The sequence below is a fragment of the Neopsephotus bourkii genome, unplaced genomic scaffold (assembly GCF_033783945.1).
Source record: "Neopsephotus bourkii isolate Nb327-2 ecotype Australia unplaced genomic scaffold, CSIRO-AGI_Nbou_v1 NB_1279, whole genome shotgun sequence".
Taxonomy (NCBI): domain Eukaryota; kingdom Metazoa; phylum Chordata; class Aves; order Psittaciformes; family Psittacidae; genus Neopsephotus; species Neopsephotus bourkii.
The window spans coordinates 478,472-501,071 of record NW_026901764.1 but is presented as its reverse complement, the minus strand read 5'-3'; the positions used below and the strand labels follow the sequence as shown (position 1 = coordinate 501,071).

Below are 22,600 nucleotides of genomic sequence, written 5' to 3'. Positions count from 1 at the left end.
CAAAGTATAGAAAGGCGTTAATAGAATGATGGATGTGTTGTAGTGAGCACATGCAGTTCCAAAGGTGGAATTCTGTAAGGGCCTGTGTTGGTGGTCATTGTCCCTCATATTAAGCCCTATCCTTTGAATCAGTGTTTTTCACAGCCCTGTTAAGGCTTATCAGCTTCGAACAAGGGGATCAGAGTGATCCAGCATATGCAGTATTGAAAGCTAACATCCTTGTTTGCTTCATTTGCCGTAATTCTTGCAAGGCCTCCCATGGTTAAATGAAAATGGTATCTGAGAGAAGCTCAGTTCAAGCAGTGTTTGAGACAAGCTCAGTTTCCAGGCTCTCACAGGCTTCTAGGCAGTGTATATTAATGAAAAGCTGATCTTGATGTGTGCTGAGATTATCATGTAGTGTGCTTTAGTATTATTGACTGATTTCTGGGTATTTCAAAGTTAATTCAGTTTTCTGAGAAAAAATCTGTCAGAAGTACATATTCATTTGTATATGCTTCTGATGAAAAAGAAATCAAGTTACCATACAAAATGACTTTGCATATCCCTAGTTGCCAGTCTGTCCTGCAGACTTTCTCTTTCCACTTTTGAAATTCACATTAAACTTAAATAACATCCCTTTAGTAACTTGCAAGGAAAATGAAACTGTGCTGTGGAAATTATACTTTTTGTGTGAATAACTGTGTTCATAATTCTTTCTGTAATCTCTGTAAGAGTCTAGAGTAATTTCATGAGCCTGAGGATTTTTTTTTTCCCCACATAAATTACAAATATGGAGTCAGAGTCACCAGGACTTCTAGTCTTCAAATACATGATTTAGAGGAACTACGCAGAGCTCAATTTGTATTATGTCCATTGTCAAGAGAATATTGCTTCACAACTAGAGATCTTTTTTATTCTTTTCTGCTATATTTCAAACTTAAGTTCCAGTTTTTTATTTTCTGTAATTTGGTGACTTCTAACAGAAGAAGAAATGAGAGACAGCTCTCCTGCATCTTGATCATCTCAAGACATATTATTACAAAACACAAATACACATTGGAGGGAGTGTGTGTTTAACAGAAAAATAAATAAAACACCTGGATAGAATTAATGTAATAATGTTGAGTTTACAAATTTTGACCTAAATTTAGATTACATTTTTCTGGAATATTTTGATATATATTTTTGTAATTCTTAATCAGCATCTGCAAAGTTTTCTATCACTGATCTGTTGTACTAAAGTAAATTTATAGGATACATCTGTTGCCTAAAAAAGTTGTCCACCTCTGAAAAACACATAAAATGTTGTCTTCTTAAAAACCCCACAAATCTTGGATGATGCTCTGGTTTAGCTGCAGTGATTGTCGCTGTGGTTTGAGTAGCGACTGTACTTGTTGCTGGGGGTGGTGTACCTGCTGTGCTTGGAGCTGGGGTAGCCGCGCTGTCTGTTGCAGTCGAAGTTTGAGTAGCTGTTGTACTTGCCACTGGGGTAGCTGTGCTGTTCACTGCAGCCAAAGTTTGAGTAGCGACTGTACTTGTTGCTGGGGGTGGTGTAGCTGCTGTGCTTGGAGCTGGAGTGGCTGTACTGACTGTTGCTTTGCCCTCAGATCCAGCGACATTTTTTTCTTTTGAAGGTGCTGGATAGTGTTGAACAAGGCCCTGTAAGCATAGGCCAAGCCCCAGCGCGTTGCCATGATTTGTCCGTCTCGGGTATGGCCAGAATGCCCACACACCTCATTAAAGTGTTTTAATAATTCTTCTGGATTTTGCAGTTGTTCGGTGGTGAAATTCCAAGGTACTGGAGGGGCCCACTGACCTAGGTACTTGCCCATGCTATCCCACACACCCTGCCACTCATGACTGTCCAGCCTCAGGGAAAATCTCTTGGTCCTCCTACTTCGCCGTTTAACCCCAAACAAGACCCAAACCTGACTCTGCTTAACTTTTGAAATCAGACAAAATGGTTGTGGGCAAAATACACTCTGTATGCGTGCCAACATGGTGATCCCCGTCACAATGAGCAAACAAGTCTCAACAGTATTAAAAGGCCATTTAAAAACTTCAGAACTCTCAGATGATGCTGTAAATGCTCTGGGGGGGGAAGTGGGAAGGTAAAAGAATGTCTCCTTCACAGGTTGACCACACCCGAGAAGGAGAAAATGTAATTGCTAAGCGCTTTTATTATATACCTCCCAAAGTATAAAGGTGGTGACCACACTGGGAATGTAAGCCAGATCAGTTTCATGATCAATGATTCTACTGTATTACAAGTCATTACCATAAAGTACAATGAGACAAGAACCTTAGCCCAAGCCCCACACTTGAAAAACACTAATACAGCAAATACCGGCTCGAAGTGAAGTATGATATACTGAAACTGTGAGATCAGGAGGAACAGCTTTGAGAGCCAATAAATCAGCATTGTGACAAGTGACTATTAATCTGGACAGATCTGTCGTTATCTCAACCTTTCGTGCCCCACATTGGGTGCCAAAAAGAACTGTTGTGGTTTAAACCCAGCTAAACGGCTTGTGCACTCACTCCCAGTGATGGTGCCTGCTGGAAGCAGTCGAGGCCTGCCTTTGCCCCCCCCCGCCCCAGGGCTCTTCCCTTCCCTGCTCCCAGAAGGATGGGGAGGAGAATCGAAAGAATGCAGCTCCCACAGGTTGAGTCCAGAACAGTCCAGCAACCAATGTACAACACAAATCACCACCGCTACCCCCAACGACAACAATGATAAGAGAAAATAACAAGGGAAGAGAATACGATACCACCCGCTGAAAAATGAATCCTCCCAGAAGACCCCGTGTCCTTCCAGGTAACTCCTAGTTACCTCCTGGGCATGACGTGCTGTGGTATGGAATACCTCTTTGGCTAGCTTGGGTCAGGTGTCCTGTCTCTGCTTCCTCCCAGCTTCCCCTCCTCCCTGGCAGAGCATGAGACTCACAAAGTCCTTGGTCAGGGTAAACATTACTGAGCAACAACTGAAAACATCAGTGTTATCAACACTGTTCCCAGGCTGAAAGTCAAAAACACAGCGCTGCACCAGCTACTAAGGAGAAAAATTGACTACTACTGCTAAACCCAGGACAGATGATAAATTGCTCATCGCATGTTCTTTCAAGTCTTCTCTCAAGGAATTGCATAACTAAGCATTAAAATGCTTTTTCTGTATTTTTCGATTAATACATGGTTATGCATTTGTGGTGGTTTACATTGCAGAACTAAATAATCCTCCCACCTCTGGGTCTCTGCCTTACTGTTTTCCTTGGAGTTACTTTCCCAAATAGAGAGAGCCCTGAAATTCTATTAATATCAATAAAGAAGCATAATAGTGTAAAAAAGGCAAGTGTAGTTTTCTGCCTCAGGTGTATTTCTAGATAAATAAGCAAAACAACAAAATACAGTAAAAATTCTTTCTTAATTTAATGAGGTCTGGATAGAATACAAAAAGGGACTCTTTGAGAATCTGGGCCACCTAAGATGGAGAAGATCTCTTTGCTGTGACTTTTCTTTTTCTTTCTATTGTTGTTGGTGTTACACTTGACCCTACACTACAGCGCTGTCTGGAGCTGTGCAACAGTATTGATACTTTTATGCTGGGTTTGTCTGACTGAAAGAGTGCTTTTTGTTGGGTGTAATTAAATCTCACATATCTGAGGGGCATTGGGGGAAGGGAATGGGCAAGAAGATGTGTCAGTAATGTGGGAAATGCTGATGTGGCGGTGAAAGTTAGAGCAGGTCTCTTGAATCTCTGCTTCTCTCACTAGCAGGTTGGTTGGGACCCATGCCAGATGAAAATTGGATCTCTGTATTCACATGATAATGCACACAATCTAATAAGCCTTGTGGAATGTCGACCATTAGGGAATAGATGCATCAGACTTCTCTGAATGGTCTGGTGGAATCGGTTCAGGTCCCATGTGGCTGGAGCTGATGAGCTCTGATGACTCTCTGCAGAATTGTTTGCTTGTTCTTGAAACATTACTGTGGCATACATGAGATGCTTTCAAGATTTATAAATAGCAGCTCCATGCTGTGTGGCAGTGCTGTTTCTGAAGCCCCGTTGGCCTGGGAAGCAAAGCAACTGTGTTTCTGCAAAGCTGCTCTGAGCTAATGAAATCACTAAATGGAAGGTTCCTCTGTCATCTGGAATGGAAGATGTGCTTGCTAGACTATCTGATCCCATTGATGGAGAGCTGATGGCAATAATAAGTTGTTTATTTTATTTTCTTTTTTTTAGACCAGCTTTCGTACTGGTAGTGCCTTCAGATGTTTTTCTTCAAACCAGGTACTAGTCAGTGACAAAAATGTCTGTTTGAGAAGATAAAGGGTTTGCTTTTCCTTCACAATAAGCATGTATTCATTTACCCAAGGATATGACGATACAGAAGTTGCAAAATAGGGAATAGACATGTACTCTGGCATTAGCTCTTGAGTAGTTGTTTTTTCTTACATTTTTAAAATGTCTTTTTAGAAAAACATGAATAAATGTGAGGTTTCTGTACTCATTACCAGCCTGTTGACCTACACGTGGAATTACTATGCTGCCCTTTCTCAAAAGGTGACACTGCTATTTTGTTTTGCCATTTTTCTCATAAAAGTAGAGCACTACCTGATTAAGACAAGGAGGTTATTGGGTGAGTCTCTATGAAACTGAATCTTTTGGCGACTGGTGAAGCCCTCCTAAGCACTTACAGAAAGTTCCAGGGTGTCATAACAGAGCAATTTTGTTACACCTTGAGGTTTGGTTGGGTTTTTTTTTTCCTTCTCATTGAGATCTTGGCATTCAAAGCCTAATTCTATTCCAAAATATTGTCTGCTTTTAGTGGCTTATTCATTTTCATTTCCTGCCACCTAAGTGCTCAGTTTTCCAGTGTGGGGTTCTTACTCTGCAACAGATTGCTGTAGAAAACAAAACACCTTGTTTATAACACTGACAGTAGACTTTTCAAAGGTTGAAACAGCTATTTGAAGTAGCAGGACAGATGTGAGGGCTGAAGAAGAGCTGAAGAGGTCTTGCTGCTTAAGGCAGATTTCCTTCGGATAAACTGTGAAATCCACAGGATTGTTATGGATGACTGATACTTGCTAACATGTGAGTAGCAGAAGTGATAGTTGCAGTGAACCTCACCTGGGTCTGTGCTGACTGGCATAGTCTGTCATCTTAGATGTATATGCACAGTGTGATGTCCTTAAAGATGAATTTGTGTGTCTATGTGTGTGTGTATACATAGACATAGGAGTGAGTGAAGAGAGAAAGGGGCATCCATTTGAAAACTTTTAAAACCTGTCTAAAATTATACTTTTGAATCTGCTCATTTAGTTGGGGATAATTTTTTTCTGCAGTGGTGGATGAATACTGTAAAAAAGTAACAGCATAATAGGAAGACCCTAAAATGTATAGAGGTTTCTGTATGGCCCTTATCCCATCTTCATCTTTGAATAGAATGGCCCCAGACTGAATGAGACCTTGTCAGTTGACCTTCATTTAAGAGGGCTGCATTTATGCACTACCAAAAACACAGCTGTGCTCTAGCCGTTTCAAAGAACAGCCATATTATAAAACCAGATCTCATAATGCACAGATAGAAGCTTTCAGATTGAGCATCTAGTGTATGGATTGTGTATAAAATGAAAAAATAAAAGTTGAATGCTGTCATCTTAGTGCTTTTAGAAGAGCTTAATTTAATCTTCCCTGCTAAAGAGAGAAGAATAATGGGGAATTTAGATATAATGCCAAAGGAAGCTGGAAGTAGAGGCAGAAGGCCAAATGGGAAAATTCCTCCTGCATGATACAGCCAGAATCCTTCCTGTATTTTAACTTAATGCATGATTTATTGCCACTACATTTTTTGGTATACGTATGTAACATCATCGGCTTTTATATTCTATAGCAGGGTGGTATGAATGGTATGTTTATTCAGGATACAAATACCAATAGCAGTGTACACAATCTGTTTGTAGCACTAATATACAAATCCTTTTGCATGCATGCTAGTGTAAAACATTTTGAAGGCAAATCTTTCAACTTAAGTATTTTTCAATAAGCATGTGAGTAAAAAGCATTGATGCTATGATCAAGTATGGTATATGTTCTTCTGTTGTCTTCAACAGTGACTAAAGTACTTGCGTCCCGGGTGACACTGTTATGTGATGATTGATATTGTGGTTCTGTTTCTTGATTCAATATGTGATTTCTTTTTGTAGTAAAAGAGCCCCATCAAAAGACTGAATAGCTTTTGTCAAAGAGCTGAGTTTTAAAACACAGTTAGATGAACAGCTGAAAGTTTGACAGTACGTTGTCTGTTTGCTCTTTGGGTACAAACCTGAAGGTTTTAATTTGTTGTACTGTTTGGGGATTATTAGTTTTTCTAATCTTGGAATCTGCTGGCAAAGTATAAAGGCTTATCTAGGAAGTAGAGGATTTTGGGTTCATGCAGCTTCCTGGCTGTTTCTGTTGACATGTGCAGTACTGTGATTTGGTACTGTGTAGTAGTGATCCCTGCAAAATATTTTAACTTTGTAATCTCTTTACAGCTGTAGCTAGGGAAGGAAGATTTGGGCCTTTTGGAGTTACCTGGTTGCACTGAGTGGGAATATTTTGGAGGAAGTGGGGGAGGAGAAAGGGTAACAACTGTTTTGGTCTTATTTGAGTGCCCCTTCATAATTGTAAATTCATATTTTAATTAGAACAGAATTCTGGAGTGAGAGGTTATACAGTGAAAAGTATGTAGTGCAATGTGTCTCACTGGGAAAGCTGGAGGGACAAAGAATCGGAGAACAGGACCATAAATGGTGTACAACAGTACAAAAACCATTGCATTTTAATTTTAGATATTTAGATGGTATGTCTGAAACATCGACATGATGCAGTCCAGGGAAAAGATGTGGGTAGTCTAGAACACCGCCAGATCTGCTGTGAATGGAGTAAGTGGGATGCTATTATTGTAAATTTTGGAAATGCTCAGACTTCAGAATATCGCACAGGGAAAAGTATATTAACGATTTTTACCAGTGTTAGGAGCAGTCATTTGAGGATACTGAGGAGCTGAAGTTGGGATTTTTGCTGGGTTTTTTGTTTGTTTTTTTTTTTTTGGTGGGTTTTTTGTTTGTTTGTTTGGATTTGGTGCTTTCATGTGGTTTTTTGTTTAGTCTTGTTTTTACTGAAGTTTTTTCTGTAATGTTTTACTGTATTAAGTATATAAAGCATGGGAAATTAGAGACTGTGTAACTCCTAAAGTTTAATACTGAGGTACTATTCATACATATTCATACATAAGCTTTCGTAAGTTTGGTTCTTGAAGCTTGTGTGTATATCCTTTTCAATCCCAAATTGCCTCTATCCCCTGACTTAAAATGTGGAAAAATTTTTCCAAGGATCTGTTTATTTTGTTGAAGTCCAAATGTCAACATTTTGCTGCAGTAGTACATGAGGTTTTCCTTGACATTAAACCTACTAAAATCTTTTCTTTTACTTGATACAAGTGTATGAAATCACCAGACAGAAAGAAGCATTGCAATCAAATGTCAGCTTCAGTCATAATAGTTCTCAAAACAGTGCTTTTTCATATGGCACTGTGGTACAGCAAGCCTGTACACTGAAAATGTAAGGTATTCTGTGTCTGTTCAAAACAGTTGGTTTCTCTGGGATTTTTAGTGAAATAAAAGTTTATTCCCAAGATGACCAAGAACTCTGTGTTTGTAGGAAGATTATTATGTGTCATATTTCCCAGTTTCTTCTGAGGAAAGCTGAGTGTAGAGCAGTTCATCTGAACACATTATCAGCCTCTGGACAAAGACAGAAATAATGCTGCATGTGAGGAGAGGAGATGAGAAACAGAATCTGGGCTAGCAGTAATTTGAGTATGTCCCATCCCCTTGCAATGTAAGCTAGAGGTGCTAATATTACAGAAAGCTTCATCTGAAGTTTTAGGTGCTGTTGCCATGTGTTTTAACCTTGAATAATGCTGTGTTTGTGTATAGTGCTTGGCGAATATTTCACAGGGGCTTTTCTGATCATACAAACTGTAAATATGAGGCTTAAATTAGGCAGTTGAGAAAGGGGGAAGTGATTGAGTTTGTTTTCTTGCCATGAAGTAATGCCTTTTGCTGCTGTATGATCAAGGGTGCTTAGCCACAGTGTTAAAATGCAAATGTAGAAGTCTGTTCACCCATCATCCTCCCACCACCATCCTCCAAAAAACTGCTAGCATTTCTATTTGATTCCCTTCCCATCTTCATGGTAGACAACATATTTTCTTCCTTCCAGTCTGCTTTTTTTTTTGAGTTAAAGCAGTAAGATCACTAGAGTAAAAAAGAGCAGGACAAAAATCTGTGGGATTTTTTGTTGTGGGTTTTTGTTGTGAATTTGGGTTTTCTTTGGGATTTTTTTGGCTGGTTGGTTGATTTTCATTCTTTTTTTTTTCATTATTATTTTTTTAATATGACAGTTGAAAACAAATCTGTGAATTTACGCAGATGGAGAAGGACAGATGTTTAGAGGCAGTATTCAAGTTATCTTGTAAGCAGATTAAAATGTCCGGTCTTCCCAGTTTGGGGGATTTGCAGTGTGTGGGTAACTACAGGTTGCACAAGTCACGAAATCATAACTTTCGTGCTGGATTAAAATCAGAAATATTTTGCTGTAAATTACTCTTCTGTTTCTTACTGGTTTGTCTGGCATTGTATAGATATCTCTTGTGTTTCAATATTTGGTCAATATTTTCATCACCAGCACCCAAGATAGCAAATCTGCTCTGTCTGAATGGACAGTTTGTTGATACGAGGGCTTTAGCAGGTGTAATGGTGGAGGTTTACTACTCTGTTTGCAAATGGCACAGAGAAATTACATAAATACTTTATCCTCTTCCCCACCCCCTTTTTATAGTATATTTTTATTTCCTGTACGTACAGTTGCTATCACAACTTCACTGTAGCCAGTGAAGCAAGTGGGTGTGCTTCTTTTGGGGTGTCTTAGTATAAACTCACAACGAAACACAAAACCAGTTAAGAAGAAAATTTGAACTTCATTACCAGTGTTATTTGACTGACTGCATGGGTCTGTACATTAGTATTGCTAGCAGCCTCTTCCAGTTACACAGGCCCCAAGATATCACTTTATGTGGTTTAAAAAAAAAAACCGCCACCTACTCTTTCAGCTGAACTTGCATAGTAGATGAGTTGTTATTCTTAGAGGAGGAAGCCTGAAGTGTAAGACAGTCTGCAATTAAAATAGTTTTTCTAGACTTTTTTCTGGCCTGTGAGAGTTCAAAATAGCCCTTTCCATGTCAAAGTGGTTATAGTCCATTGTGGTTTTGCAATTATCACTGTCATCACTCAAGTCTTCTTATCTTGTGCCTTGTGTATTACAGTTTATTACTTCTGCAGCTAAAGCTTTTGATACTGAAAAAGCTGATGCTGTTTTTGAACTGAGCAGTTACTTTTCTAGTAAACACAAACAACTTCAGTGATCATCACTCCATTGTTCAGCTTTGTGCATTGGCTTCTGAAGGAATATAGTTTCAGGATTTTCTTGTGATATTTTAACTCTTTCACAGTGATTGCTTGGAAAATTGCTTTCATCTCTCTGGCCGTGACCACCCATGATAATGATGTTTTCTTGTAACATAATGTAATATATAACCATAATGCTGGGATGGAAGGCATGGAAGAATAATGTTAAACTTCTTTTCAATGAACAGAAAGGAGACAATCATATCAGGGTGAAGTACAACTGGGAAAATGTGGTGCTGGATAATTTGTTAAACAAGCAATCACAAAAAACCCATAAGGTCTTGAATAACATCTTATGTGTTAGAATTCTAATATTACAGTACCTCCTATTCTAGTAACAGGATTCAGTATAACCAAGGGGACTCTGGAAAGAGCCTCATCAGTTTCTGTTGCATTGAGATATTGAGCAGCACCACATAATCGACTGCTAGGTCTTGGTTTGTTTCTTTTTTTTTTTTTTGGAAAAATGGTTGTGCTGAGGCTAAGGATCCATCTGTATTCATGTAGGCACTTGCAGAGCCTTTAAAAACATTCTTGTCACACAAAGCATTTTACACATCTTTCCAGAAGTTGCAAAGGAACCTTTCTGAGATCGTTTAAGCCTTTTCCTCTGCACATTTCCTCCGAGTCCAAATTGCTCACTGAATGCTGGTCTAAGTGGGATCTTCCCATTGCTCTATGTCGAGCAACATGTTCGTTAATGTACATGTGACTGTTGCCATGAATATGGTTTCCAAAGCAAGATCTGTAGAAAACTCAGTGCTTTTCTAAGTATGTGTAGAGGTTGCATGTCATCAGTGTTTTCCTGCAAGTCAGTAACAATTACTGATATGCTTTAAAACTTGAGTATTACCTCCAAAGCTAAGATTTCAAAACATTCCTGAGCAGTCTTCGGGGAGGAGCTAGAGCTCCTCACATCTTTATCCTTGCACAGAATGCCAGTAAAATTAAGATCTTCATCGTGAGTTTACATCACCCATGTAGTTTGAAACCATTGCTACAGACATAGCAATTTTGAGCTGAAGAGGAATGGTGGTGAGAATGCCAGATTAAACATGCAAGCCCTTCCGTCTTCCCGATGATAAGCTGTTTTCATCAAAGCCCACCTCTCAGTCTTGACAGAACTCCAGATATTTTGTTTGTTTGTTCTAAAAATAAAGCCCTGCCTATAATATACCTACCTATAGTTATTATTTGTTCCCTTGAGTGAAAAGACAAAAGCAGGTATCACTAAAACATTATTTTTGCTTCAAGTTCTTTCCCTTTGGGTTAATTATCTGAGACAGCCTCACTCATATTATTTGGCAATCGGTAAGGTTTTTGACACACAATTTGAGGCTAAAAGGATTGTTTCATCTTTTGGCATATCAATTCAATAGAACTGAAATTTGCATAACCATGAGCTCAGTAGTTTTCTAATGTTTTAGCCTCCAACTTTCTACTACATGTGTTCACGCATCTCTAGTTTAATACTAAGTGTAACTGCAAGTAGTAATCACTCGTATGCAGTGGTTTTTCACCAGAAAAAAACCCACACAAACGTAGAATATGGGGTTTGTAGCAGAAATTGCAGTGAGTATTTTTTACATCTTTCAATGGCACTGATCAACAGCCCTAACCTGCTACTGAAAAAGTCCATCAATCCCGTTCCTTGTTGTGCTCTACAGTGTGTTCCAGAATTTGAGTAGTCTTGACAGTTTTGATTTTATAATGGATTAATTAAGGGTGAGATTTGTAAACAAAACTTTAATTTGAATACTGTGGAATAACAAGTATTAGTTCTTCTAAGTTTCATTTAGTCCCTTGATGACATCAGTATATTTCTGCCACCCTACATTGCTTCTCCTTCCTCCCTCTTCTCCCATCATTGTAATGCTGTATGCATTCAGAAGAGACTGTCTGCATCTGATTTCCTTACACTTGCAAAATTTGTTAGATGTACTACATATAAGAGTATTTTGAAAACTATAATGAAATTTGCCTTATCTTCGTAAGATGAGCATCAAGTTTTCTTTCTTCCAACTGAATTTGAGGATTGGCAGTCCTCCATTGGTATTCTTCTTCAAACTAGGTTTCATAAGACATGGTCTTCAGTATAATCAGGTTTGTATTTCGAAATAAATATGATTGATGTAATTTTCACTAGCCCCTTTTGTCACCTCATTTTTTCAGTTGTCAGAGTAGCGAAGCTGTGGTGTTTTTATCCTGAAGCAGTTGGTATCAGAAGCCTTTGATAAATAATGGTAAACATTTCCCCTTTTAGAATTAATTCTATAAAAATATCTTCTATTCTGCTTCAAATCCTCATTTTCTAGACTACAAGGAAGTTGAAACAATGTAAACAGTTGAAATGATCTTTTTGTTACTATTGCAAGCAGTGGAAGTTAAAATGACTGATATTGGCTGTATTTGCACAACAATTAAGATCTTGTTATCAAATTCTGGTTTTTACAACATAATTTAAAATTACAAAAGCAGTTAAAATCTTGCAATTTATTATTTAAATATCTGTCTTGGGGACTGCATAAGCAGATTTCTGTGCATATAAGTATGCAAATAAGCTATACCAGTTTCATGTGTAAATACAATGATGTGAAATACACTTTAAAATGAAAATATTACTAAACCTTCTTGATATGAAAAAAGGGGAATTATTAGGAAGACTACAAAGGAACAGTAACTCTGGATTTTTTTTAGCGTGGTCCTGTGGAAGATTTTTGCCCCCGTGCCCCTGATTTTTAAGGGCTTTAAATTGTTTAGAACAAAGGCCTGTGTTTTCAGAATCCAAGCTACTTATATGAAATAGGTACATGTTTCAATTGGGCTTAAAGTAGGCCACCTGAACCAGTTGTTAGATACCTGCTTTTGAATGCATCCCATTATTTTGGCTGTTTGTCATAAATCTGTGTACACAAGATACAATTTCTAGAAATATACTGTGCTCTAACTGTGCAGTTAGTTTAGATTTTGCCATAGTTCTGAAGGCTGACTTTAGAATTTTCAGAAGTTCATTTGCGATCATTGTGGTGCAGTTTTACTACATTCATGCTTATGAGCAGAACAGTCTTGGCTGAACTATCTTGCGTCATGGATGGTGAAGCTGAAAGTTGTTTTATGTTGTAAACACAAGCAGTCACTAACACTTCTTGCAGAATTGAATGTTACTTTTTTACTCATGCTGCTTCTTCGCAGGACCGTGCAAGTTACCTGATATTTTTTAGATTTTTATATAAACATCTTGTAGGAATTTAAACTGTAACAAAGGAATAAGGTAAAAAATGAATTTGCCACAAGTTAAAACCACAAGATGGCATCCAATTGTCAATTCTGTCCATTGCTACTAACATTTTTTAAAGGTCAAAATATTAGACTGCTATGGATATCTTCATAGAAACTAGTCAGGACTGTGTGTGTGCTATGAAATAGGTTTTTTCCTTAAGTTACTTGCACTTTGCAAAGCCACGATAAGAAACTTTTAATTGTGGGTTGCTTTGTTTGGGGTTTTTTTGCTCTTCAAGAGAGTAAATTAACTTGAGTATGTGTGTAATGTGCCTCCAAGTAAATATTCTACCAGTATAACTCTTTTCATTCCTAAAGACAGGAGGGCTCATTTCTAAAAAAGTACCTGAGTTTTGTTCAGGCAATTTCTTACTCTGAAAAATGAGTGTAAGTAACTTAACTGTGAATGTTAGTAATGTTCATTTAGACTTAAGAAAAGTACTAGGCGTCGAAAGTACAGACTAGTAGGTATGAGACGAATATTGGTAATCTATGATCATTTTTTTTCAAATTAATACAAGGAGTTATTTATTTCTTAATTAGGTCAACAAACACTGCAGAAGGTTTTAGAAGCTCTTAAAAAGAAGAACAAACCCCCTACCCACTCTTGGGTAACTAAATATAAATATAGATTGACCATAGTTTACTTTTTGTTAGGTGCCTGTATAATGTAGAAGCAGGGAAGGGAAAAGGAACGCATGTGTGAAAGAGAAGTGTCAAGTAAACTGTATACAATATATACAAATTTAAGAGACTTTAAGACCTAAAGCTTCTTGTTATTGTAAGCATAGTTTATACTCGCAACACTTATCAGAGCACATAGTAGTGTCTGAATTTTTAAGGCAAACATACAAATTCTATGAAGGTGTAAGGAAGAAGGTGCCAGAAGCTTAATTACTAGAGTGTACAATAATAGCCTAAGTCAGTTGTCCTTCAGGGTGTGAGGCTCTTTTACTTTTTTGACTGTAAGAGGGAATCTGGACTTTTTTCACATGTACTAATCTATTATCTATTCATGCGTTGGCTTGCAAACCCAATGGTTGTAGGTGTTTAGGTAGGACAGTGATGAATAGCAGAAAGTATACACTAAAATAAAAAACGGTTATTTTGTAAATATCTAATATGAAAGGAAACATTAGTACTGACATTGAATGTATTCAACTGAAAGGTATGTACAGCGGTGTATCTGTGAATGATGCAGTTAAATTCAGGAAAGTATGAAGCTTTAGGTATCTTTCTGATTTCATTGTCAAATTATTGCTTCTGAATGATTAAATACTTGTGTATTTAAGGTAAATCATAAGTAAACTATAACTTCCTATGGTAAATAAGTACAACTAACGCAAATAGTATGTTTTTCATTAAAATACGATGCTAAGTGGTTGTCTTAAAGATTTGTATTTTTCAAATTACATGAGTTTGTTACTAAATTAGTTTCAGCTTATGAATATTCATCATATACTCCTTAACAGTCTCAGACAGATTATGCATAAGAATTAGGTGTGTCATCTTCAAGTGAAACTGTTAAGTGTTCGGAAACTTTGAGGAAATGAATGTTCTTTAAATAGCTAAAAAATGATTTCTGCTGCTTCTGGTGCTTAGGGTACAGCTGCACAAACAAAAACTCCCCTAACTGGAGTTTGAATTTTCAGTGTGTTAGTTACTTAAGAGTAATTCTTTCACTAAAAACTTCTCACTGGAAGATTTGAAGTGTCTTACTGTGCTCTAATTGAGAGCGCACCAGCAGCACCTTGTGTAGCTGAATGAACCAATCATGAAGTTTACTCTGTCAATTCTCTTTCCCTGTGAGAAATCATAACATAGTTGTCTGTGCTTATACCTGCTTTGTAAACAGAGCTTGTGTCATAAATATGTGCATTGTCATAGGTAAAACTTATAAGTCTACCAAATGCTTTTGAAAAGCATTAATGTTCTATCTTAAGGTAACATATTTTATTTTCAGGACAGTGTGAAATGTTAGGAAAATAATCCTGCTAATGACTTTGCTACTGAAAGCAGGTTTTCTTCTCTACTTTGTGTATCTTGTCAACCATCACTGCTCTGTGCTTCTGTTTTTTCCTTATCTCAGTAGTATACTTTTCTCCTTACAAACCGTTTAAGAAATGCGGGGTCAAAATATAAATCTGTTTCTTTTGCTACATTGTCTGCAGTTTTTGCATAATAGGAGATGGTGATTAGGTCACTGGTAGCCATAAAGGGAGAAAAGTTGTGGATCAAAATATTGATGTTACACCTTCAGTTAGTTAACAATTGAACTTCTGTGCTAAGATGCCAGGTTATCAGGAGCTGTGAGCAGAGGTTCATCCATGAAATTATTACCATCTAAAGCAGTGATTTACAACATTTAAAGCTGTGACCTCCATTTATTGATTTGCAGTAATTGTTTGTACAAATCAAAAGGTCATACACATGGAAGTGGTGGCTGTCTTTTGTATCTACTCATTTAAATTAATTTATTTCCTACCATTAATCAGATATTGACTTTTTTATTATTTTTTCTTTTAATGTGCTATTGTTGTTTTGGGGTTGTTTGTTTCAGTTGCAGTGTTCTCAAAGCCATTTTGTTTAAGACTTCTGCACGAAGTTTCCCATTAATCATTGTAGAGAAGGCATTTCCAAGGAAAGGACGAACAACTCCCAAATAGATAATTTGACAGTTATGTTGTTAGGCTACATTGTATGTATGTTATGGTGCTTTATGGGCATTTTGGTGAAGAGAGAAGTCCTAAGCACAAGTGGAAACCAGAGCAAGGATTAGGTTATAATTTGCTTACAATTCTTTCCAAGAATTTCCAAAAACTCTAGAATGTCTGAAGCAGTTCCTGACTCCCTCCCTTCACTGCATCTGCTGTAGCACCTGCAGGGTCTATTCAAGACACTGGAGGCACAGAGTAAGTGGCAGGGGAAGCAGAAAACTTGCATTACTGATTCTGTAGGGAAGGAAACGTATGACATGTGGGACTGCAGACAGACATAGTTAAGTATCAAAGTAAATTGGATTGGATTTAGAAAATTGAAACAGCATCTCAGAAATTGACATTTCTTTAGCTTGATGTTCTTCTTTCCATTTCATGAGGTGCTGTGAATTTAAGGAAATGTGGGAATTCTTGGTATTTCTTCAAAAAGTGTAATTAGTGCACCATAGGAACAGTCTTTTCACACAGAAAATTAAATTTTTCTATAGAAACAGGTGCAAAATGTTTTATTTCTACTTTCTTGGTAAAAAGGCAATGTTTCAAAAACCTGCTGTTTCTAGGTTGCAAGGTTTCTCTCAAAAGTAGTCAGCCTTTCCTGCTTCTCTTCTTTTAGTGTGGCATTTGATTTTTATCATTTTCTGAATAATTATTGTCAAAGGACATCGGCAAAAATACCTTTTCTCGGACGCCTGAAAAAATAAGTCTTAGAATAAGAGTTACTGACTCAAGTGCCCTACATAGTTGTTAGCATTTTAATAATCAGAAAAGAGTACACCAGAATTCGGAATTAATGCATTTCTTGCAATGCAGGGTTAAATCCTTATATTGTCATTTGGAGGTTGCTTACTGGAAGAGCTGTGTGCTTTACCAAATGTCAGCTCTGGCCTGTAGTAACTAATCATGGGTGGATTTGACTAAAGCTCAGGGAATAAAGGTTCTGGGTAAGTTTGTGTTTTCTAAGTGCTTGTCAAGTGATCTTCTCTTCTAATTGTACTTTACAGTTCTTGAGATAAAAATAGTTCCAACTTTCATGGTGGAAACTTAAAAGCAATTTGTTCAGTGTTATTTAAATCATGGAACTTGATGCTACTTGGATGTAGTGCCCTGCTGATTAGCTTTTTTATTTTGAATTACAAAACATACTGTTGTTTTTGCACAGACATACAAATGTGGTAATGCTATATTGGAGTACTTTCCAACAGGTTTTTTCCAGAGTAGGATCTCTGTCATTTTCCAGGTGTCTCACAGTTGTAGTATATGCCTCACATAGCATTTAAGTAATTTTCAGCTAAAATTCCTGGTTTCATGTTAAAAGGTTTTCTGTCAGCCTTTCAAATTGAAATGGCTGGAATATATAGCAAGCTTTCATACAGTGTTAGTAATACATATTTTCTTCAGTGAGGTTTCACAGCAGTAGCTGAGAACAGAATTTGTTCTTGCAGGAATTCACTGTTGCTTTGGAACCAGACATGTGACTTCACTGTTCTCGTATTTGGTGTGTTGGCTCTGCAGAGTTAAGCAGAATAAATAGCTGTACAGGTCTTTTGTTTGTTACATTAAGGTAATTGGATAAGGCATGAGCAGAACTAATTATCACAAGTGGTTCATTTCTGGGCACCAAAACTCTGAGAGGAGTGCATTGCAATTTCTTAGTCCTGGTTTTCCATCAAGAGTATAGACAGATCTTGTTTTGAAATTACTTCAGCCAGTTGCTTATATTGACATTACAGACCCTTGGTGAAAGTTATCACAGGTAAAATGAAACAATACTGTAAACAGGAAAGGTTTCTTTGAATGTTCAAGAAGTTTCTGAATGGCATTTGATGGTTAAAATGTAAACATATAAAACCGTATAAGAGTTGCTGTTATCCTCAAGTCTGAAGTTGAATCTGTAGAGTTCTGGATATAGCTGTTAATGTTACCTCTTCTATCTTTTCAAAGGAAGGTGCTTCTGCTCGCAAAACCCAAACGCCAGCAGCACAGCCTGTACCACGACCAGGTAAGGTGTTCTACTGTCATCTGTGCTTCTAGTCCAAGTAAGTGTGAGTTTCAAAGAAGTGCTATTTAAAACTTGAGTTAGCTGAAGACTGAATTGGGGATAGTTTATTTGTTGTCTTTAACTACATATGTATTGGAAATAACACATAATTGTTTGGTTCATGTTATACTGTGGTGCTTGGGTTCATTCTTTTCAATGTGCTGCCTGATTAGCACATTGAAAGGATGTGCTAGTGAAATTAAAAAGTGACGAACTTGGTTGTCAGCCTGGTAGTTCACAAATGCCAGCTTAAATATATAATAAGAGCTGGTTAATACTCTAGTGAGAAAACAGCCGAAATAGAAAAGCTAATCTCAAAAAGAAATAAGTTATTACTTCTATTATTACTGTATCAGAAATAAGTCTTTCTCCATATGCATTATCATTACTTCTTCACACTTCTTGGCACATAAGGTATTCATAATGCGGCCAAAATCCTCAGCTGCCTTTTTAATTCCCAGTTGGAAAACTTTAACTACCAAGTTGGTTTTATATGTTGGATTGAATCTCAAATTGAGATTCAAAGATAGTATGATGAGAAACCCTTAGAGTTTTTAAAAGAGTGTTAAGAGTACAGACAGTATATGAGAGGATTCCAAACAGCTATGTGCATATCTGCACTTAATTAACATTCTTTGAGAGTTTCTGATTGGGTGGAAGGAAGTCTCAAGTGAAGGGTGTTATGTAAGAACAAGATAATGTTATGAAGGTATTGGAAAGGGGACATTTTGAGGTTTTTGGGAACAAAGCTGCCTTTTTAAATGGATATACTTTTCATAAAAGTACTGCTGGAGTACTCCACATTCTTGTTAGGACTACTAAATGCTTTCAGGGTGTTCCCTGAGATTTATTAGTAGGACTTAATTTTAAGACTTAGTATTGCAAAAATTATTCTTTCCCAAAAATCTATGCTAATATTGCATACTCTCAGCATACCTAAATGCTGTTGTGCACAGATTCTTCTGTTTGGTTATTTTGGTACTAGAAAGGTCATGCTGCCTGTCATACTTATCTTACTAGCCCCATTAAGCATAATCATGCAAATGTGAGTCGACAGACAGCAGTATGAAAAGGGTAGAAGTGGCAAAGATAGAAATCTGACTGACTTGTCACAGGTTCCTACTGCTAGCTGTGACTTCATGGGCATTAACTGACAGAAATATGTAAATGATATAGGTTATACTGATACTGCCCTTCAATAAGGCCAGTCTAATCCATTATCTTGCCTCTATATTGTAAATTGGAAGAGAGAATAATGAAGTACAGTCTCCAAAAAGTATATACTGTTTCATTCAAAGAAAAATTGGGCTTGAAACTTTTAAAAATACAGTTTAAAAAAGACTGCTTTGCACATCAGAAGCATTACTGGAATCGGACAGTGCAGTTGTAGATACTGATGTGAAAAAATATCCAAGATATGATTTCATTTTAAGATTATTTTTTCTGCACCTTTCTTCAGCATCAAAGTAGAAAGCAGTCAAATTTCTTTCAGATTCTTTTCCCCTTCTCCCCCAGTTCCTCCTTAGGGCAGCTAATGCTGTCTGTGTATTTCAGGAACTTCTTCAGATCAAGAAGATACCTAGATTAAAAAAAAAAACAACATTAAAATGTCATTGAGTTGATAAAGTTCGTGTAGTTCAATATAGTGTTGCCAATTCTATCTGTGCATTTGACAGTGTCAGGAAAAGATAATTAAGGATATGGTCTCAAAATTTCAACAATGGCAACTATGTGTTTTGAATATTTATACTGTTCTAGGAAGTTTCGGAAACAGTTGGTCATAAATATACATGAGCACACTGGTGCTACGAAATTGGAAGTCAATTAATTAAATTTGTCGCGCATAGTAGCAGTTGAGACTGGAGTTAGTCTGCGTCAGTCTTCCTACTACTCACCATTTTGTGAGATCTTTTTGTGTGAATTAGGATAAACAGGTATGATGATAATTATCCAGCACAAAAATTCTTTTCTCAAGTTAGGACTCCTGAAAACTTAACTGTAAAATATTTCTTCGGAGGAAGCCAGGTTATTCAGTAATAGTGCTGAAGAGAAGAAAACTAGATGGCTGTTCCAGCTTGGGACTGAATTATCTCCTGTATCGAAGAGGTCACAACTTGGAAGACTGAAGTGGGAATGTTTTATTGGCAGGATGTAGGGGAGAATTCTGTGGTTTTTATCTGGCCTGTATTGTTTGGCTGATTTTGCTTGGTGGTTTGAGGTTTTTCTGGGGACTTCAACAATCCGCTTTTGATTGTTGCAAGTTCTGTATGTGTTACGGATCACTGAATCCTGCAGACGTCATGTACAATAATAACTACTAATGAAAACCTGAAGGTCTGTAAAGATTAGTTTGTTGTCAAACAGCCTTCCTGTTGCTTCAGCACTACTGAACTTAAGATCTACAAGCAGGGTTTTTTTTAAGATTGCTGCAATTTTTGTTAGTGTGGTAGTGCCCTGAGTTTTTGAGGAGGTTAGAGAGGGATGACTAAATTCGGAGTAAAATTAGGATAGATTGAGTCAATTGTCGTAACACATTTCAGATGGTCAGGAAGCTGTTTGTTTTCTGTGAAAATGATCTAATGACAATAGTGTGACTCTCCTCTGTTCACTCCTGCAACTAAAAACATTTAAGTTTTGCCTTATGATGCCATTTGTATTAATCATTCAGCTATCTTTTCTGTTTGTTTTCCCTCAGTTTCTCAAGCAAGACCACCTCCAAACCAGAAAAAAGGTGAGTCAATTTTAGTTAAATGATCCTTTTCATTTTCACGTGAATTGTACTCACTCTATCTCTTGCTTGGAACCACAAACCACAACATAAACAGGCTGTAGGATGCAGACAGCATTCTGATTCACTAAATATGGGTCCTGCCCACATTTGTAGACTCCTGCTAGAGGTCAGCAATTTTTTTGGTCGATGAAAACCTTAAGGGTTGAAAATATTTAGTACAATTTTTCATGATTATTTTTCCATGATTTTGATCTGTTAAGCAGGTGTGGGGTTTTTTTATGAAAGTTCCTTTAATGAAAAAAAAAAACAAAAACAAGTGAGAGGGGCACAGGATGAGATACCAGTGATCAAAACCACAAAAAAAAAATGGTCAAAACCCCAAAACACACACACAAAAACAATGAAAAAAACAAAACCAGCCAAATGTAACTCTGTTATGTCTACAGGATCGCGAACTCCTATAATCATTATTCCAGCAGCCACGACCTCTTTAATAACGATGCTTAATGCCAAGGACCTTCTGCAAGATCTGAAGTAAGTAGCTGATTAGGATATACTTTACAAAAACTGTTTTCAGATATAAAGGTACACTAGTACCAGATTAATTAAGCAGGAGGGAGTATCTGTATCTGTTGTCTCCTGACAACCTAATAAAGGATAAAAGTAATTAAAGCCTCTTGAATAGCAGGAAAAAAGCAAAAACTTACTTTCAGAGGTTTTGCACAGTTGTGACCTATGAGCCGAGTGGGCAGATTGAGAAGAAAGTCTTACAGTACCATTTCTAATGTCCATAGTGCTTTTCTTTTATGTAATGTTTATACACACACCAGTCGTTAAACCCTTACAATGGAAGAAAACTTAGAGAAGATGAGCAAGGACAGCCTGCTGTGAAGCTCAGAAGACATTTTGGGAAATGACCACAGTTTATATAAAGACAACCAGAGGCTGGCCTCTGTTTTAGATAAATATCAATATCAGCTGCACAGGTCAGCTGGTTGTGTAAATAAAGGATTTTTTTAAGCTTGCATACAACAAAAATAAGAATAAAGCATTGCTATCAAGTATTTATGTAAATTCATTCAGAGAAATATTAAAAAGTTGCTAAAATTTGTTTGTTGCATTATGTACATGTTTCTAAGATTTACTTCATTATGGCTGAATGCCATCAACATTGCAAATTACTTCATGGTAAGACAGAATTCACTATTATGGTAAAAACAAACAGCAGCACCCACCATACTGCCCCAAAAATGTATTTCTGCTTGTCCAGCAGATCATGGTATTTAGAGTTGGCTGTCAGTTATTACCAGTTAATTTCCCTGAAACAGAACTCATTTTCACAGAGAAATGCACTTTACAAACTGTCTACAATGATATGTTAAGAAAATTGAGTTTTTATTTCACCTTCAGCATTTTGATTGTCCTTATGAGGCCATACACAGTTTTTTTGGGGTTTTTTTCCCAAAAAAAGAGGCTGTCCTTAACAAGTGGTGCTACAGCTTTCACTGAGTTGCCCTAGAATTCTTTAAAACTATGCTGGGAGATACCACTGATTTCTTCTCAGCACCAGCTATTTCTAATTCCTAGATTGCTGCTGCATCATCAAAGAATTCAGTAAGCATACTGGACTCTTAGTGCCTCTCCTGAAATATTAAATAAAAGAGAAGGCTGTGTCTTACCATTATAGTTTAATGTGCAAGCAGTTACTGGACTGATGTAATTGTGTTGATGGAAGGCAGATGCAGGGTCTGTGAGAACTAAGACCTTAGGCCCACTGTAGGAGAGGATCTGGTTCACGACCATTATAAGAACCTGAATGTGCACATGGAACATGATGAAATCCATCCAAGGGTCCTGAAGGAGCTGGCAAATAAAGCTGCTAAGCCACTGTCCATCATATGTGAAAAATCATGGCAATCAGGTGAAACTCCCAATGACTGGAAAAAGAGAAATATAACCCCCATTTTCAAGAAGACGAAAATGGATGACTCGGGGAACTACAGACCAGTCAGTCTTAACTCCATGCCTGACAAAATCTTGGAGCAGATTCTCCTGGAAGGCATACTAAGGCACATGAAAAAACAGCAAGGTGGTTGGTGACAGCCAGAATGGCTGCAGAAAGGGGAAATCCTGCCTGACCAATTTGGTGGCCTTCTGTGATAGGGCTACGGAACTGCTGGACAGGAGTAAAGCAGTTGATGTCATCTACCTGGACTTGTGTAAGGCATTCGACACTGTCCCACACGACATCCTTGTCTCTAAATTGGAGAGACATCAATTTGGTGGATGGACCACTCAGTGGATAAAGAACTGGCTGGATGGTCGCACACAAAGAGT

The 22,600-nt window shown here is 37.4% G+C and overlaps 1 protein-coding gene across 1 annotated transcript in view; it reads left to right on the top strand.

Moving 5' to 3' along the window:
• CDC73 (cell division cycle 73) overlaps positions 1-22,600 on the top strand; it is a 112,116-nt gene that overhangs the window by 73,156 nt on the left and 16,360 nt on the right. Inside the window, exons 11-13 of the mRNA XM_061365125.1 lie at positions 17,436-17,493; positions 20,228-20,263; positions 20,710-20,797. Coding sequence (XP_061221109.1) covers positions 17,436-17,493; positions 20,228-20,263; positions 20,710-20,797 — 182 coding nt within the window. The remainder of the gene's footprint in view (positions 1-17,435; positions 17,494-20,227; positions 20,264-20,709; positions 20,798-22,600) is intronic.